We start from the raw sequence: 19984 nt of genomic DNA, 5'->3' as shown, positions 1-19984 counted from the left end.
TATTTATATTTTTATTTAAAGTTTGAGGAGACAACACAGAATAGCCTCCCTCGACGGCACAAAGTCTGCTTTTAAATGTCTTTCTGTTTCTTTTGGATCCTTTGTCTCTTTTATTTCTTTGATAAATCCTCAACAACAGGATTAGTGGAAAAATGCATGTTGAAGGACAGTGAACATTTGAGTCTACATATTCAGATTCAGACTCTAAAGATTATTCAGTTGAAATCCTAAGAATTTAGGTATTAAACTTGATATACATTTTGGAATATTCCCTTTATAATCTGTTTCTTTTTCCTTTCCTCATACAAGATGTACAGTTTATAAATTAAATTTATTCTTTAGAGATTAAACAGACAACAGCAAAAGTATAAAAAAGCATAAATAAACTTTCCGGGTTGATCATTTTAGGACCGTTAAGCAGCCATAGAACCAAGGAGTCGTGTAACAATATTCTTGTCTAAGATCCTAGTATCTTAGCATCTTAGACAAGAACAACTTAACATTTGAGGTTTTATATTTATTTGCATGTGTAAAATTTACGTCAACATAAATATTAAAAATGTTAGCTGAAAAAAATTGACATGTTCAATACATGATTCACGCACTTCCTATTATGTGTTTTTCTAAAACTCAAGGTCACAAACCAGGTTTTAGACCTACTCACAGTAGTGTAGGAGTTTTCAATGGAGTGAATTTCGTTTTATTATTTATTTCATTATTGTTGCAAGCAGTGTGCGAAATACCTGTCAATATTTGGGGGGGTCCCCATCTCCTGATTATTGCGCAATACCCATCAAAATTTTCTTAATATGCAATAGGCCTATAACATTGCAATGTCAAAGTTAAAGTTGCTTTAATGTCAATTCTTCACATTCACCAGACATACAAGGATAAGATCAGTTTCTAATACTAAAATTTAAACATTCAATTTCACAATAAAATATAAAATGTACAATAATATAAAATAAACAATGCTGATGACTAATGACCATTGGTGAAAAAAAAAATTTATTTTTAATTTTTTGACACAATTGAAGACCCCCTTTGAATTTTGCTTTGGAGGCTTTCAGGGGGTCTCATGGGTTAATCGCGGGGCTCGACCCCCCCCGAACCCCCCCGTATTTCGCACTCTGGTTGCAAGCAAAGCACACATTCTTTTAATGGAAACTTAAAAGGAGAAAAAAAAACATCACAGTTTTAACACTTTATTTACAGTTACACTTTTTTTTTTCCAGTTTTAGTTTTTCTGGGGATTCAACATAATTATTTTTTGGCTCATTTATTATTTTTTTTAACAAACTTTATGGCCCCTGATTGGCTCTATGACATTGAAGCACTCAGATAAGAAGATTTAAACTGAACTTAAAACAGCAAGCCTACGGGATCTTTATGATGCTAATCAAATATTGAATGAACAGTATTAAAAGCGGAGGTCAGGGAAAACAGAAAAAGAAATATTTTCACGCCATTTGCTTCTCTTGCCAAAGCTGTTTTAATCACATGGCTACTTCTAAAACCACTGTGTAAAAAATATACATTAGTACTTCATCATTTACTGCTTTTTGTGTTTTCAACAATGGCAGATAGTAACTGATCTGTAATTATTGAGGGTGTTCTCTTTTAACAGTGGCGTAAAATGTGTGAAAGCACCAGCAGATGTTCCAGGAAGTCAAAAAGCCCAACATTTGGCCCACAGCTGGCGAAATGTTGAAAGGACAATATTAGTGCCATTACTGATAACATATAGTAGAAATTTAACACATTCAGGAATAAAATGTAACATCGGATGATATGAGGGATGTTTATTTAAGAAGGGGGATTATTTATTAAAGAAGGGGCCCCACTCATCCCCCCTAAACTCGGGTACTGGATAAAGAACTTCTCTATTTAATTCTGGGTCCCCTATGCTCTCCAACTTATTTGCCACCACTTCTGGAAAAATCCAGAGTGGGTGACATGAAATAGAGATGAATTTGAAAATATGGGATTAATATTTTAGATGTATTAATGTAGAAAAATATGTTAAATTAAGATATCTGAATATATAAGCTCTGCTTGGTGCTTTGCTGACAATGTAACCAGCAGCGAAACCATCGCCCACTTCTGTGAATTAATCCCGTATCCTCCCCTCCATCTTCTGCTCTCTTATGTGAAGAAGGCACTAAAATACTACAACTACTTGCCCTGACCCTCAGGGAATATTTCACTTTTTTCTAGCTTAGACCCATTTTGTCCAGTTCAGTCAAATTAATTTCATTACACTTAAATCTAATTCAACCACAAAATGATTTCTTTTTACATCCATTCATTATTCTTCCCCATTTCCTTAATTTATTTTTAAGAGGTACCAAACAGGGAGGTCTCACACAGGCTTTCCAGAGACAAAAAGTCAGACCTCCCTTCTCTGTCAGCATCAAGACTCCCGAGTTTCTGTTAAACTCTTTAAAACCCAAACTTTTACCTGAAAAAAAGACCTACTAGCTCTCCCTGTTTTGTTGACAGTCCTGCTTCCTTCTGCATTACTACTCAAAGAGAGACAAGTGACGAGCTTGCTGACGAGAAAATAATAGAGGTTGTAAAATAAAACGTGGGCAATGTCATGTCCTCCCCCTATGTGCACAGTCTGCAGCAGGAAGAAGTAGCACCTACACTGTTTGACAGCGGCAATAAAAATGAACAAGTTCCAAAGCAGTAAAACTATTTCCTCTCCTCATGGAGGCAGAGCAAAGGGCTGCATGGCAGCATAATCAGACAGCAGACTGACACCAAGTGGGTTATGATCAAAAAGTTTCCATGCCAAGTGTGTCAGTAAACAGCTGCCTGTTTACAAATCTGTCACGTGTGGAACTGAATTAGTATTCACTTACAGTTGTTTGTAAGTACATTGGTTCATAGCACTTCAACACTTACTTTTCCTGCTTTAATGCTTTACCAGGTATAAAAAGAAACTTCCTAATTTACATGCAGTCCTGTAGAAATGTAGAAATATATTATGACATTTTTCAAAAGTTTATTAAGGGAAACTACCTTAATAATGATAATATTCATCTAGATTTCACTTCATTAAGAGATTAAGGTGAACTCAAACAGAAAAAGTCTTGAGTGAAACATTAAGTACACCTTAATAATCCATTGATGCGGGAAACTGTCAGCAGGAACAATTACTCTTGACAGTCTCCAAAAGCTGTTAGGGGTACAGTATTTTGATCACTCTTCTTTCCAACGATACTTGAGTTCACAAAAAATTCTGCACAGCTCTCTGAAGGTCACACATCCAGTCTGGACTTTGAAAGGGCCAAAACTGACTCGTAAACACATAACTTCCTGCTCCTCATGCCAGGCATTTACATTATATTGGTGAAACTTGCCATAAGCCTTTTAAGTCTGCCACCAGCCTGTTGAGCCTCCTACCAGCCTGTTCAGCATGCCACCAGCCTGTTCAGCCAGCCCCCAGACTGTTCAGTATGTTTCCCGCTTGTTCAGCCAGCCCCCAGCCTGTTCAGTATGCCACAAGCCTGTTCAGCCTAGCATCAACCTGTCAATACTGGACTCAGGCTGTTGAGTCTGCCACCAGCCTGTTGAGTCTGCCCCCAGCCTGTTGAGTCTGCCACTAACCTGTTCAGGCTGTCACCAGCCTGTTCATTACATCACCAGCCTGTTCATTACATCACCAGCCTGTCACAAGCCTGTTCAGTATGCCATCAGCCTGTTCAGCCTGTCACCAGCCTGCTCATTACATCACCAGCCTGTTCAGTCAGCCCCCAGCCTGTTCAGTATGCCACAAGCCTGTTCAGCCTAGCACCAACCTGTCAATACTGGACTCAGGCTGTTGAGTCTGCCACCAGCCTGTTCAGCCTTCCACTAACCTGTTCAGCCTGTCACCAGCCTGTTCATTACGTCACCAGCCTGTTCAGCCTGTTCAGCCTCCCACCAACCAGTTCAGCCTCCCACCAGCCTGTTCAGCCTGCCACCAGCCTGTTTAGCCTACCATCAGCCTGTTCACTCTGCCACTAGCCTGTTAACTCTGCCACCAGCCTATTCAGAATGCCACCAGCCTGTTCAGCCTTCCACTAGCCTGTTCAGCCTGCCACCAGCCTGTTAACTCTGCCACCAGCCTATTCAGCCTGCCATCATCCTCTTAACTCTGCCACCAGCCTTTTCTGCCTGTAACCAGCCTCTGCCACCAGCCTGTCAAGTCTGCCACCAGCCTGTCAAATCTGCCACTGGCTTGTTCAGCCTCCAACCAGACTGTTCAGCCTCCAACCAGCCTGTTAAGTCTGCAACCAGCTTGTTCAGCCTGCCATCCGCCTATGAAAGGAACAACACTGGCTTTGGTAAACACCTAACTTCCTGCTCTACTAATACATGCCAGGCATTTACATCATATTGGTGAAAAAGGGAACGAAACATGCAATAACTGCTGGTTCTTTAAGGTCATTGCTGAAGTCTTTCAACTCTGGCATGAGGTTAGCCCACACTTCACTGCTACAGGGCAAGAATGGACTAAAGACCTGTTATCAAAGAGCTGTTCAAACTGCTGAGGGTCATTTCAGTTAATCAACACATTTGATCAACAGCATTGTAACAGCAGGGGTGCACTTCATTTTTTTTACAAGGGGATTTTTCAAAGTGGTTCCACCTTTGTTATTGGAAATACAGTAAATAAAGAATGAAAAACTCTCCAGTTGAAGGAAGGTGTAGTGTCTTGTTTCATAACTGTTTAAAAATTTTTATGAAGTAAATTCAGCTTTTTCTAAGCAGATTAACTTATCTGGGCGTAAAGTTGAGTCTGTTTGTGTTCAATTTGAGGAAATACAACTTTTTTGTGTTGCAGTAGAGAAGATAAAGAGAAGCATATTAAAAATAAAGCAGCATATGCAGAATGGAGCAGAGGAGGTGGAGGAGGATGGATCAGGTGAGTAATCTTACCATCGTCTCCAGATCCCGATCCAGCATCTGCAGAGAGAACAAACACAGTTATTAACCACAGACTCTCGCAGCCACAAACATTAGCTGAATGAGCGAGTGTCTGCATAAGGAAGTGTTTGTCTGGGCCTGCTTGACTGTAAGCCTGTGGTTGCGTGTTTAGAGGACACTGTTGTTGTGGGGAGTGGTTAGGACAGGATGAGATTTCTTTAACAATCTAGCAGAAAGTAATTCAGCGAGTCGGATTTAAAAGGAAAACACAGGCGAAATAAGAAGGATGAAGCTGGAATGGAGGACGAGTGGATGCTTTGAGCTCCAGGGGTGCTCACAGCTCTGCAGAAGCAGCAGGAAGGCACACACTGTTTCCAGCTGCGGCTCTGTTTGTGTGTCAGCGAATCCTTTTCCACGGCTTTCCCGCTGAATCTATGTAAAGCCTCACCAATACACTGGGTTTACTCAACGGTTCAACAATACAGCTGTGAAAGGGATACTCAGGAGCACTCGGGAGAGAAGCGTAACCTGATCAGCCTCAAAAAGTGATCCGCTAAAATACACAGAGACCAGATGCAGGCGGGTCCTCAGAGGACATTGAGGGGATAATAGCTCATCTTTCTATAAGGACCTGTGTGTGAGATGGGTTTATAAGAAGAGGTGCGCAGAGAGGGATGGTAGGGGTGTCATCAAGGAATCTGAGCAGACCACTGACACTGATATGAGAATGGCGTAAGATTCGGATCAATAAAATACATTTTTAAACAGGAACACGTCTGTGTTGTGATGATTCTCTGACCATCAGCAGACAGACAGATGTGTCTGGGGAAAAGCTGCCCATTAAGAAAGACAATACCAGAGATGCTGCAAACAGATCCGATTTCAAAGGTTTTAAACTGGCTTTAAAATTAAGGGGGAAATAAAAATCAGATTTAAGGTGCTGTAGTTCTAAACTGATGGTTGAGATGAAGCCTCTGTCATAAAGGTAAATATCTGCTAAGACCAACTGTGTTTCTGCAGCATCAGCCCAATTTAACAAGGCAAACAATTCTATCGAATCAACGCGTGATCAGATCACTCAGTTTGCAGGGGTTCAGTGTTTCGTCAGGCAGAAGGAAAAACCCTTTTAGCAGTTTGGTGGTTGTGCTTTTTACGTGAAGGATGCAAGTAAGGAGTGCCTTTCTTTCTGTACTCCGAGGAAGATCCTGCTATCCATTCTGGACTCTCAGAGCATCCTCATTAGGAAGGTATTTTAGCCTAACTAATGAACAAAGTAGTTGCAGTTGATGTATATATGGACTGCATGAATATGTGAGGAGTTTTATGCAGCATGCATTTCTCATTTAGCTCACACTAAATCTGTGGGTTATGTAGCTTTGACTCCTTTATTGTTTTTTCAAGAATGCATGCCTATGGCAATGCTAAATGTTTTCTAACAGAATGTAACTTTCTTTGTCATTCCTGCTGCAGCTGTTTAGATTCAGCCTGTTATTTTTAGACGATAAACGGAATTATTTGTCCATATCTATGTTGTATAAAACCACTTATACCTACGTCATTGTCTCATTTTTTTTCAATTTGATTTCATCAAAGCATCTTTCAGAGATTCATTCATCCTAGGTGAGATTAATATGTATTTTAGAGAAGTTTGAAAAAAATGTTCAACAAAAAGCCCTTCGCTGATCCTAGATGATGCTGCAACATTTTTTTTAGACTTAAAAGAAGGGATTATATTTCTCTAAATTTAGTTTCTCTCTATTGGCTCATTCTTTAATCCGAAATGGATTTCAAATTCTCCTTCTTAAAAATAAAACCTTTTATTTTTCTAATTTCCACGTATTGAATCATTTTCTCTGAGACCTAACGGTTGCAGGTTGTTCCTGGACTTTTAAAAGCAAAAAGGGAGGCAGATCTGTGAAACCAGTTCCCTGTTTGAGTTCATGAGAGAAAAACCTGACAACATTTAAGACAAACTCACTTTCCTCTTTGGTAGAGATCACAGTTAGAGCAACTTTAGTGAATAGTGAATGAGAAAATTTTGGCTTTAAATTTGCATTTTATTACCTGAAGAGATGTTGAAAATGGAACGTTTTGAATATGAACATGTCAGTGACTGTAAGCAAATGTGGTTGTACTTGAATTGAACCAGTTAATTTTAATGTAAAGAGCATATAAAACAGATGGAAATAGACTCAAATAGACTCAGCTCTACTCTGTCATTAGAAATTTAAAAGAAAATAAGGTCTCCTTAGAGAGGTGGAAAAAGGGTGGCACAGTGGGTGGCTGCGTTGTCTTGTAAAAGGTTGCTCTTGGGTTGGAATCCTAGCTACAGGTTTTATATGTGGCAAATTGTATCTCACTGGCTACTCCAAAGAAATCCTTTCAGTTCATTTATATAGTGCACATTTACAGCAGGTGTTATATCCAGGTTCTTTACAGAGAAAAGTCAGATTGGTTTAACATTTTCTGACTAAAGTCCAATTTATGCTTCTGACGCATAGCCTCTGCAACTGTCAAATCTGTCAAATGTTCTGCAACCGTCGACGTGTACCTCCAAAAAATCCTGACTACAAGTCGTAGGGTTGCAAACATGTGTAGATGATTGGTCCTTGGTATGCCTTTCCAGCTGTCTGTGTGGTCGTCCTTCTGGATTCTTTGCCGGGGTGCGCCATCTTAAAAAAAACCGAGGAACAACTACCATGGAAAACCACAATGAAAGGTTAATCGGTCTTTTTGCCAACCGCATTAACAGAACCTATTCCTCTTCGATGTCTAGCAATTCTAGATCCATCTCTGTGACCGTGATATCTTGCAGAAGCGTCATTGTTTTTTTGCAAGATAAACACTCCCGCTGGCGCCGCCTAAGTTCTCGTGACCATCCGCCAAAGTTCTCGTGACTTCTTGAATAGGCTCCCCCTTGTGCTTTGGCGGGAAACTGCTTTGCTTCCATGGAAATTCCAGATAAATGGTGCAGAAGCATACCTGCAAAACTGGTTCGCGACCAGACCAAAGCGACATTTGAGGTGTGCGGTTGCAGAAGTATAATCTGCTCTTTAGGACACCCAGCTGGTTGCATCCAGACATTTACTTTACAGGATTAGCTCCTCCTGGATGAACGTGTGGCGATAGTCGACATTCTGTAGTTGACTATACAGCAATCCCTCACACAGTGCATGCATGCGGCAACGGTGGAGAGAAAGAAACCGGCAGAACCAGGCTGGTCGATTGACAAAAGCAGACACACAAAGGAATATAGATAGAAGAACTGATTGACAAATACTTTCTTAGAAAAGGTAACAGTAAACTATCTCCATAGGTTGCTCTGTTTCAGAGAGACACGGTTAAATAGATGAACTATGAGCCAGTTTTCTGATGGAAAACGGTAAAGAGATCACACAGATTTAGTCACAGTAAACTAAATAACCCGTTAGGTTATTTAGTCTCTTTAAATTGTTCTTAGATATGAATGCATGCATGAATGCTAATTTCTGACTTGTCTCTTGCACAGTGAGCACTCTAGATAGAGGGAAGCAAGAATAGAATTTCTATCCTGACAGAGAATATTTATGTAAAATCCAACCACAGTGTAAACTGGAAAAGTTTTAAGATCAAAAATAAAGGACAATCTTCGAACTGTGTGGGTTTTTATTTCTATAACTCAGCTTAGCTGTAGAAAATATCAGCCTCTCCTTGAGTGACTTGATAGAAACGAAAAAGAAAGACAAGAGAGAAGTGAACATTTGGCAAGAATATGTAATAAATTCTCAGCTAATGTAAGACAGAGAAGCTGAATCTGCAGTATTGAACTTTATCCCTCTAAGACCAAATAATAACCAAGGTTTTTCTTTTCTTTTAGAAATAACTCAGATGCATAGCTTTAATCACAGATAGAAAAAAAGTTCTTTGAACCTCCTCTGCAAAAGCTCCCTCTTTCATTCTCTTTCAATCTGCAGTATTTTATTGACTTTGGAGCATGTGGGACACTAAGTGTGCAGTGTTTCGTGAAAAGGCTTAGCTTGAAGGATAAGGCTCAAGTCAGAAGGGGCTTGTGTTAAATCAATAAAAACCTTTAGTTGCAGAACAATAGCAGAGGTCTGAGGAGCCAGAGACACAATGCCCAATAAGATGAATAACAGTTTACATTTTTAACTTTCTGACTACCAGACCAGAGGTCGGCGGGGGCAACACCTGTTTTTAATCACAGGAATAAATGGAGAAGAAAAGGAGTGACTCGGTGGAAGAGAGGGCAGGTTTCTCTTTGTTTTGTACCAAATGATGAGAAAAGAAGAAAAATAAAAGAGAGCACCTTTTATTTTTAAACGTATATCCATTCGTCTCCAGACGCATAAGTTTAGTATTTTTATTAAAGCCTGAACTTTCTGCAATTTTCTGACTCTCAGATGTTTATTGCTTGGTCTGCAAAGTGATTCAGATCTTTCCACTGCCTCAGTCTTCCACTCCTGTTGGAAGGAAACAGGAAGACTGTTTCGCTTCACTAGGCTAAAGCTCAACAGTTCCTCGGAGCATTTGATGTGATAGGGAAGAGCTGCCATCCTGGGCTAATCAGCTTCCTCTGAAGCTTTTCCATTCATAGTCTTTAAATCACAACATTTGGCTGAAGGTAACTAGAAAAAAACATGGCCTTTTCTTCTCATGCCATACAGGTATTTACTAAATGTCACAGTCTCTGTGATATTTGCCTGTCTGGCAATCATTTTCTACCACAGCTTTTATTCCAAAAATGAATAGCAGTTGTGTTTGTATGCCTTGCACTTAGCATGAAGGTTGCACCACAGCAGGCTATCTGTTTACTGTTTAGACTGCAACGTCTGGTCCTGTTGGCCCTGGCGGTTTAATACCAGGCTGCAGGAGAGGATGTGAGGCAGTTGAAGAAAGATGCTGGGTGCCAGTCATGTTCTGTAAACACGAGAGACCCGCTGATATCACTAGACCTGTCAGGTCGGGATTTCCAATGGGAAGGAAATGGGATTCGGGCAAAGAAAGGCTTAAAGTTTGCAGATATTTTTCTTCTCCGAGCTTTTTTTCTATGAGCTGGAAGAAAGCAAAAGTGGTTTCCCACATAAATATTAGCACATCTATTTAATCTTTATGAATTTATTTATTAAAAAAATAATAAAAATCTGTTTTTCAATCTTTGTATCAAGGGTTTATCTTTTAATAAAATCATTTATCGTCAATAACAAAATAACAAATAAAAACACTTTTATTTTTAACATCACAAAACATTGTCAAAGACATTATTTCCATCAACAGTGGTTTAATCTCTCTTGTTAAACTCATATATAGAACCTGCTATGCTATATTATGAGGATACTTAGGTTGAACTGTGAGTTGCAGGACTTGTAATAAACCCTCTGAAAATGTCAGGCTGATTATTCTTGGTATCGCTACATTGATAGCCCTAATGAGTGGTGCTCAGCTGTCTGCAGCAACCACTGCTGCATGTCAGACTAAGCCTGAATCAGTGCCTTAAACCACTGGTGTCTTGCGCACTAGCTACCTTTGGGGTAAATCCCTTTTCTGGCCACATGTTCTCATGCTAAAAATAACTGGGAAATTTACGATCTAGATTAAACGGATCATTAAACATGAACTTTGTTTTTTTTTAAAGCAAATTAAAGCCTGATTTGATCATCCATAAACATCATAAATGGCTAAGCTTCCACTGACAATAGCCATGTTTTTATTCCGTTTTTACGGGAATTTGAGCAATATTTTAAAATGTCAAAAGAAAATGCAAAGTAGATGTGTTTCTTTATGGTTCGAGGCAACAAGCCACAGATCAGTAAGGGGGGAATTTAAATAAATTCATTAGTAAATTCGTAGTGCACCTTCTGCAGGTAACCTTTTTCATGCTTTCTTTCTCTTACATTACATTATAACAGATACATGCGTTATTTCCACACTGGAAAAATGGTCTAGAAATAAGTACAAATTTCTTAAATTAAGTGTATTTATCCTTAATTTGAGTAGGTAAATGAGATAGTTTGCCAAAGGAATGAGTATTTTTACTCTTAAAATAAGATAATTAGATAATATGCACTTGAAATAAGACAATGCAATTGTGTTTTCTTATTTGAAGTGTAAATTGTCTTGTTCCGTTGGTAAATTGTCTCTTTTACCTCCTCAATCCAAGAACAAATGCACTTATTTTAAGAAAAAAAGACTTATCTAGATTTCAATTTTTTCCAGTGCAACACATTTTGATTAGAATGAAAAGCACTTAAAGTTAGATCTGTCAGAGTTATGAATGATGCTATGCATAACTTTGTTGTTTCATTTAGTTCATTTGGGCTCTGTTTCATGTAAAATTCACTAAAATGAGTCTCCCAATCTAGCTGAGTGCAGCTGAGGTCCAGGAAATAAGACTGTGCTGTTTTTTTCCTCCAGGTCCAAAGCTCAGCGTAGCGCCACAGTCAGAATCAGCTAAATAAAATAATTAAATTGTCTTATATGGCATAAGACATTAGATACTGTATATTGTTAGAATTGTTAGAATACATAACATTATATCGTGGTGAATTCATAGGGTTGATATTTATATCTGGTTTACCATTTAATAATGTATAGGAAAGTAGTTCGGACAATTTCATCCAGATAGATCTCTGGTTAGTAGCTCGATAAAACATGTAAACTTCTAGCAACTTCTTAAAAGAATCAGAATCAACAATCTTTGGGAACCAGAATTGAAACAAGAAATCGGAAACAGAAATGGAATCGTTTAAGTTGAAATGATACCTAACTAGAATGACCAGATCTCAAAGGACAACTATGATGCTTATGAGTGACAAAGCTGGACAGAAGAAGCTTTTTCTGCGATGCGCTTCTTTTGTGACTCGCTTTCGCAGTTTTGCTTAACATCCTGCTCCCCTCAGATTTAAAATACTTCACTAATTTAATTTAAAATTACAGTTATGGTTGTGCTTTTAGTTTCCTTCATAATTCTTTTTTTTTTCCATTAAAATCTTTCAGCTGTTCAGTTTTTAGAGTATTATGTTCAGCTTGGTCATGACATGGGGCAATGACACAGCCCTGTAAGGTGACTGGGATAAAAGATTTTAAAAAAGTTCAGAGCCAACCATGCTTTAATGTCATTAAGGCAAACCAGAAATGGTGCAAAGGAAAATGCATTTATCTTTTTAATAGACACATATATCTGACTATCATCAGCACACAAAGGCTAACAGATGCCAGACCTACTCAGGATGGACCCCAGGGGCAGCAAGTACAATGACAATAGAGGAGGTCCTAACAGTGAACTCTGTGGAACCCCCTAAGGAAGAGGAACAGAACTAGATTGATAGTTTCCAGTGCAGTGCCACAAATGCAAATCAAGTGGTTTAACTAAGAATCTAGGGCAGGGATGTCAAACTGGTTCCAGAAAGGGCCGTGTGGCTGCAGGTTTTCTTTCCAACCAAGCAATAGCACACCAGAGCACTCCATTCATCTCATTAAGTCATCATGTTGACTAACTCAAGACTGGATTCACTTGACGAGATCACTGGAGTCTGGTGTGCTATTGCTTGGTTGGAAAGAAACCCTGCAGCCACACGGCCCTTTCTGGAACCAGTTTGACACCCCTGATCTATATTAGAATGGTGAACAGTGTCAAAGGCTGCTGTCAAATCTAACAGGACACAAATAATGTGGTCACTAGACTATTTTGCCAAGAGGATGCTGTTAAAAACTCAGTATTGTGAAAAGATTTAAAAGCAGAATGAACCACTACCTGGACATCATGTCCATCTAAAAACAAGTTGAGTTGAGTTCAAAGTACTTTTAAGAGAAAAAACTAATAAAATAAAAAAATGGGGGGGCATCATGGAGAGAACCCGTTGGCTTACTATGGCCAATTTGATCCTCTAAAAGCGACAGATACTGCTTTAAACTCCTCAAGAGTTGCACAACAAGGAACGTAGAGGAGTCAGATTCAGGAGCAGTGATGAGAATCCTTAGCCTCATGAGACTACCCTGATCTCCCGAGCTTTCAAGGTTTCACTCACAGATCAGTCTGGAGACTCTCCGTTGAAGAAAATTTGGAGCCGTTCACCAAACGAACGTCCAATCAGCGTTGGCTTTGAGGCGGGTTGACAACGAGAAGCGCGACAGTTCAGTCTAAAGAACATGGCGGCGTCAGCCGATGAAACTAGCGTTAGCGTGGCTATCGAGCGAGTTTTAATGGTATTACAGAGTATTTCTTCACTGAAAGAAGAGTAAAACACTGCTCTGGAGGCTTTTCTCAGAGGAAAAGATGTTTTTGCTCTTCTCCCGACTGGTTTCGGCAAGAGTTTGATCTATCAATTGGCTCCTCTTCATCGTCGCTCTGTTAGTACGTCATATGCTTCGTTGATCTGATTGGTTTATTTGGCCCGTCTATCACCAACATAGGCCAATCAGCTAACCAGTATTTTTGCCCCTTCCCAAAATTACTTCAACTGAAGGTTTCCAGATGGATATGCGAAACAAATCCATTGGGCGGAGTCAGGTTAGAGAATCCTTGCAGTAGCAGCCTTAACAGCGCAGGACCCATTATGACTGGGTGATGATTGCCTGGTCACATTATGAGTCGCAAAAAGCTAACAATACCGGGGGGGTCTCTCTAAAAGGGAACCTTGAGAAGAGTTCAGCACAGTTATCTTACCATGTGAACCAGCCTTATTCTGGAGGTAGTGTTTCTTCATTGCTCCTTTTAAATTGTGAAATACACCAGTAACACCAGTGGTAAACATATCCAGGGAAATGTTTCAGGGATTGCTACAAAATATTTCCCAAATTGGTGAATATCTACAATGTTGGTTTTTAACCCTTCTGGCACTTTCCTACTGCTTTTAGTATTAATAAAAAAGCACTACTGCTAATAAAAGCTGTGGATAAAATTATGACATTAAATTAAACTAATTATGTGTTCTAAGATTATTGGATTATTTGTCAACATCATGGCCTATTCTTAGTTAGTGAACTGAACCACTCAGTAGCTTTGTTGCAGAGATTTAATCAATTCGGTTCGCTATGTCTATCCTGACACAGCGGCATCGTCGGCATCGTCTCCAGCAGCAGCAGATGGCTCTTTAAGGCCATAAACTCCTGTGAAGTGACTGCAGGGAAGGCACAGAATAGCAAACTAAGCAAAGCACTGAGCAGATAAACAGTCACAAATTTGGGTTTTGGTTTGCTGGAAGCTGAAGAAATAATTCGGAAGCAGCAATATTAAAGTCTCATTCATCAGGTCATGGGAACTTAAAGTCCATAGTTCATCCCAGAGCGCTGAAAATAATATCAGTAATAAAATCTGCTGATAAGGACCTGAATTATCAAGGAATCAATCAAACCACTTTATGTCTGCTTCTCTTTAAACAGAAAGTAAAAGCTATGTTGTAAAATATACTTTGTTATAACTTAACACCCTATGATCGGGACATCTCTGTTTAACCATGAGGTTTGTTTTATAATACCTCTCCCCTTTGCAGGAAACCAGCTCTAAAGGGCCCAGATGACACATATCCATTATACGGTGCACTCTTGCTGCTAATGGGATTTTAGAACATGAAAAGCAGGATGGAGAGAGAGTGAAAGAGCAACAGATCAGAGGGGAAACACGGTCAGCAGTGCTCTCTCATCTAGCTAGTATTAACATGATTTTTTTTTTTTATAAATTCAATGTATTTGAAGATAATTTAGCAAGGATAATCAGCCAATCGGAGAGCGAAGCAGATCACATTAGAGAAGTTTCCACCCACCATTGTTCCCCACATGAAAGCCTCGTGCCTAACTGTTATGTAAAGCCGCTCCCACACAGGCAGGGGCGTTTTAGTGACGGGAGCTGAGACTGACCACGAACAGCAGTGGCATTGGCAATGAAACTTTCTTTTAATCCTGTTTTAGAAACAAAAAGGACATCAATATTTCCCAGCTATGAGTCAGCAACAGTTCAATCTGGGGTTATAGTGAAAAAAATGAATAACTAATCAGATAATAATGTAAGAAACACATATGAAGCTCTTCAAGCACTGTTTTTAGCTAATATGAAGGATAATAAGACTGTGAAGACTGTGGGTTTTAACCACCAACAGTTGAGTGTGGAACATTTAGTACACAGGGTATTTTTTAATGGTATGAGACATTATTTTAAACTACAACACAATTCCCCAAGCTACATTAAGGCAAAGGGAATGGTTGATCTCATTTCCCTGCATGTATGCTCACATTTCAGATGAAAACTTTGCTATCAGGTTTCATTTACTGTCCTCATACTAACCTTTCTTCATCTAAGGATTTTTCTTTAATGATTTAGACTTTGAAGTAATGCTGTTTGCATATGAAATAACCCTAAAAGAATGGGTAGAACACAAATATTTGGACAATCAAACATGTTACCTTTGTATATGCAAGCGTGGAATTATTAATTGATCTTTATATTATGTACAATTTTTACATGAAGGGATAGGTGTGGCAGGCTAACCTGACTCCGCCAGATGTATTTGCTCCACATATCCATCTGGAAACCTTCTGTTGAAGTAATTTTGGGAAGGCGCGAAAATACTGGTTAGCGGATTGGCCTATGTTGGTGATAGACGGGCCAAATAAACCAATCAGATCAACGAAGCATATGACGTACTAACAAAGCGACAACGAAAACACAACCACAAGCCAGGCTACTCTTGCCGAAACCAGTCGGGAGAAGAGCAAAAACATCTTTTCCTCTGAGAAAAGCCTCCAGAGCAGTGTTTTGCTCTTCTTTCAGTGAAGAAATACTCTGTAATACCGATAAAACTTGCTCGATAGCCACGCTAACGCTAGTTTCATCAGCTAAAGCCGCCATGTTCTTTAGACTGAACTGTCGCGCTTCTCGTTGCGTCACACCTCAACCCGCCTCAAAGCCAACGCTGATTGGACGTTCGTTTGGTGAACGGCTCCAAATTTTCTTTAACGGAGAGTAGGGATGGGAATCGAAAACCGGTTCCTGTTAAGAACCGGTTCCGTATTTTCCGATTCCATGGCATCGTTTGGCAGCTCGCTGAACGATTCTTTTTTCGATTCCCGCAGCACCAGAGCCTAGAGCGCCGGCTCTGGGGAGCACGACTTACGTCACGTTTTTTACGTAAGTTACGCAACTTACGCAAGTTACGCAAGTTGGAAGAAGTATTCGAGGAGGAAGACAATGAGCTGCGGTCACTTTGTGAATCAAAGCCCCGTCTTTCCTTAGCCCAGAGGGTAGATCAGGAAATCCAGCTCTGTAAAAGCTTGCCCTCCATCCCCTGCAGGGATAGCGGCACACTGTGGTGGTGGAACAAGCAAGATACGCTGCCCTTGCTATCTGGACTGGCTGAAAACTACCTCTGTGTGCAGGCTTCCTCCACCCCATCTGAGAGGGTGTTCTCCATGGCTGGAGACACCATAAGCCCTGAAAGATCCCGTATCCTTCCAGAAAAAGCAGATATGCTCATCTTTCTGCAAAAGAACTGTTAATTTTCCCTACTACTGTTTTATAATTAGTATTTTTTGTTATTTAAAATAGGTTATTATCCCATCATTTGTTATTAGACATTGTTGGTTATTAAGTTTGTTCTTGTATTCATTTTTCATTTAAACACAGATGTTACTCCAGTTTCACATTTCCTGTGGACATCTTGATCTTGTTGAGTTTGTAAGATTGTGCAATAGTTAAGTAAACAAAGTTGATTCTGATAATCAAACTGTTTGTTCTCCTTTTCCCCCCAAATTGGAATCGAAAAAAGAATCGATAAAGAATCGAATCGTTTCATAGAATCGAAAAGGGAATCGGAATCGTGAAAATCTTTTCAATTCCCAACCCTAACGGAGAGTCTCCAGACTGATCTGCGAGTGAAACCTTGAAAGCTTGCGAGATCTGGATGCTCTCACGAGGCTACCTTGGCTGGTCTCCTACAATTCAAATATTCTTTCTGTCATGATTTGTGGACATTAAGACCTAAAGAGAAGCGTTATCTCCTGATGAGACCCTGTGATTTAGTAAAATATTGGAGTCAGAGAAAATAAAATGCACGGCAAGGAGAAGAGGGCCAATGGCTGGAAGTTGGAGGGGATTTTACAGCGGGTGAGAGGAAATTGGGCTGCAATTCAGCTGGTGTTTGACTGGGAAGGGCCATTTTGAATGGCTGTTATTGTAGGTTCACATTGCACCAATACAACACAACATCCATATTTTTAGAATAAATCACCAAAAACTGCCTAGATTTTCCTAATATGCACATATTTACGAATACATGCTGTCTAGACTTTGAGTTCCTTGGGCTCACGTTATCTACTGGTTGTCCCGCCTGTCAGCCTTTGTTATGTTCTCACCTAACGCCAATGCAAGGGCTTTTGCGGTCTTGCTGCACACTTCAAATGTTTCCGTCTCCTGTTATCTTCCGTTTTAGCCAATTCTTTGTAGCTCCACTGCTCTCAATGTATAATTAGAAAATGACGGTGAATCACAAGAAGCAAATGATCCCACATTTTTCAGAGAAAAAGCGGAAGACCTCAGAAGTAAGAAGTATGACTAGAGTGTATTTGGGAGATTATTTCACATCATAAGAGCAGGTAGGATGTTCTTTCGCATGTTCTGTCACTCAAAAAGTAAATTGAGCTTTTTTTTCCTACAATCCTAGATGACGTACAGAGACACAGTTCCCTTCCCACATGTATAACACAAAAACTAATTCTGAAAAACTCATAAACTCTGTATTTGTCAGCTTTAGAATTAGTATATTATCTAAATAAAAAATACAGTATTTTTGTTCTATCGTCTATCCTCTTTACACGAGTGAATAAAGTGAATGTGATTGGTCATTTATCTAGGAGGAGGGATTGTTGTGGCGAAAGGTTTGCAAGCAAGTTTGGTTGTGGCCAGTTTGTCGGAAGCATCTTGCTAACCAGTTAGCAAGTTAGTGCTAGTAGGTTCCCAATGGGAAATTACATTGGGACCAAGTAGCACTGAATTAGTGACTTACAAACGACACTGTCAAAGAACGCTATGGACAGCGGAGGAGAGTTTTGTGTCGGAGGTCGTGGTTGAGTCTCCTCCGTCATCCATTTTTTTATTTAGAGGAGGAAAGCGGGGACGAAGATGTTGTGGAAGAGGACGGCCAGGGCGGCAGAAGCTTGGTTTGGTGTAGAAGGCTTCCAGCCGTACATGTTTGAGCCCTTGCCTCCCAACGCTGCCCGTTCTGTTAGCTCTACGCCTGCCGAAGACACAGACGTCCATCCCCGTGAACACTGGGATGGAACTCAATGGTAGAGTAAATGATTTCAGCCATTGAGTATATTAGCTGCAACATATGAATCAAGAAGCTATGACCAAAAAAATTTAATTGACAGATGACCATCGATACATGATTGGACGAATTTAGGTGTTCAGGCTGACGTAGAACTAACTGGCCTTCATAAGATAACGAAAAAAAAGACCCCACAGATTTGAAGACAGGGTTTTTTTTATAGAAATTTTCAAAATTTGGGGACAATAGAGTCTGATAAAGAGTACAGTTATATACATGTTTAAGCCAGAATGATTTTACATTTAAATATGATTTCCCTATGACTTTTCCCTTTAAGCTACTTAGGAAACATTCAGGATTGTGTGTTCCTCTGTGGATGGTGTAGCAGCAATCCTTCAAACTGAGCACTGATGTAGCAACAGAGATTAGGGGACAGATGGGCTTATGTTTAAGTGATTTCTAAGCTGTTAAGTGATTCTACACATCACACTGTGATAAGATAAGCTTCCCAAAAAATACGATTTATCAAAGTTATTTGATGATGGGATGATTGATATAAAAGGGGGACTTGATGATCTGAAACACTGAAGTAACAACAGATGATGAGAGTATACTTGTTCATAGCAATGCATCTCTGAGATTTCAATAGCTGGAAGTCATTTAGAGGCAGCAAACTGCATTGATACCAATGCGTCATTGTGTTGCTGTCAACAAAAGCTAATTTAGTCATAAATCAGAAAGTAAAAAAAAAAAAAAAAAGCAGTTGAGAAGATGTGGTGTGACGGTTGTGGCCTGTCTATTCATCCCCACACACTTAAGATGTGTGTACAGTGACCTCCTTCCTAGTCGCTGCCAGAATAAAGGGAGCGTCCTCCATTCTGGACACTGGCACTACAACAGCCTCCCTGTTTGAAAGCCTGAATTAGGTTTTCTAGAGTGCTGCCTGCTGTATGAAAGAAAATACTTTATGCTCTTTCTCTGCCAATTGATTCCGAAATGTTTATCACACGCACACCCACATACACACCCCATCTCGCTGCCATCACATGGCTTCAAAAGGACCACACACACACAAGCCGTGGAGTTCAAAACAGGCTGGATGGTTCATGTGACTGCATGCAGCTCTGTTTTATCACACACACACACACACACACACACTGTTGCTCGACTTCCACCTCCATCTCCCCACGTTCCCTCTGCTGAGCCGGCCCATTCACGGCTCCTTTAATGGACTTCAGCCGGCAGCTTGTCAGAGAGGCTAACTGAGTCAGCTCCTTTAGAGCCAACATCCAATCTTGGCTTAAGCTCTGACTCACCTAGTTGTTAAAAAAAATAAAATAAAAAATCACCAAGCAGCACCGCACAGGTGGATTCACTCACAAATAAGCACATTACCCAAAATGTGACTCATTAATTGGTATAGTCCCCCGTGGGAGTTACAGCTTTTGCTTAACAAGCTCATCCCTTTCAATATGTCATTTAAGGATTAAACATGGTAAACTGTGCTAAAAAAAAGGCAAAGAGGTGAAACAAAGGCATCCTGCTTTCACAAACAGTTATTCATAACTTACAAATATTCATATTTAATGTGTTACCTGCGGTGTCTTTGTTCAGTAACCCTTTTATATAGATCCAGTTCATGGCAGGATGCACAAACGGTACTGTTTAAAGGATTGTGCATTGGTCTCCAAGGTGGAAACAGAAGGAATTTATATAATTTTACTCCGACTTCAGCCTTCTGCTCATGGGTCAGATAAGATCCCCAAATGCTGTTTCATGAGTTATGTTTTATTCATGACTGGACCTCTGCA

At 39.9% G+C, this 19984-nt stretch overlaps 1 protein-coding gene across 1 annotated transcript in view; it reads right to left on the bottom strand.

The window, feature by feature from the left end:
* tmeff2a (transmembrane protein with EGF-like and two follistatin-like domains 2a) overlaps positions 1-19984 on the bottom strand; it is a 259245-nt gene that overhangs the window by 135032 nt on the left and 104229 nt on the right. Inside the window, exon 4 of the mRNA XM_038282916.1 lies at positions 4930-4956. Within this exon, the coding sequence (XP_038138844.1) occupies positions 4930-4956 (27 nt within the window). The remainder of the gene's footprint in view (positions 1-4929; positions 4957-19984) is intronic.

Source organism: Cyprinodon tularosa, unplaced genomic scaffold (assembly GCF_016077235.1).
Source record: "Cyprinodon tularosa strain WSP-4 unplaced genomic scaffold, ASM1607723v1 ctg189, whole genome shotgun sequence".
In the NCBI taxonomy this organism is placed as follows: domain Eukaryota; kingdom Metazoa; phylum Chordata; class Actinopteri; order Cyprinodontiformes; family Cyprinodontidae; genus Cyprinodon; species Cyprinodon tularosa.
Note: the sequence above shows the minus strand (reverse complement) of the source record. Positions and strands in the feature narration are given on the sequence as shown.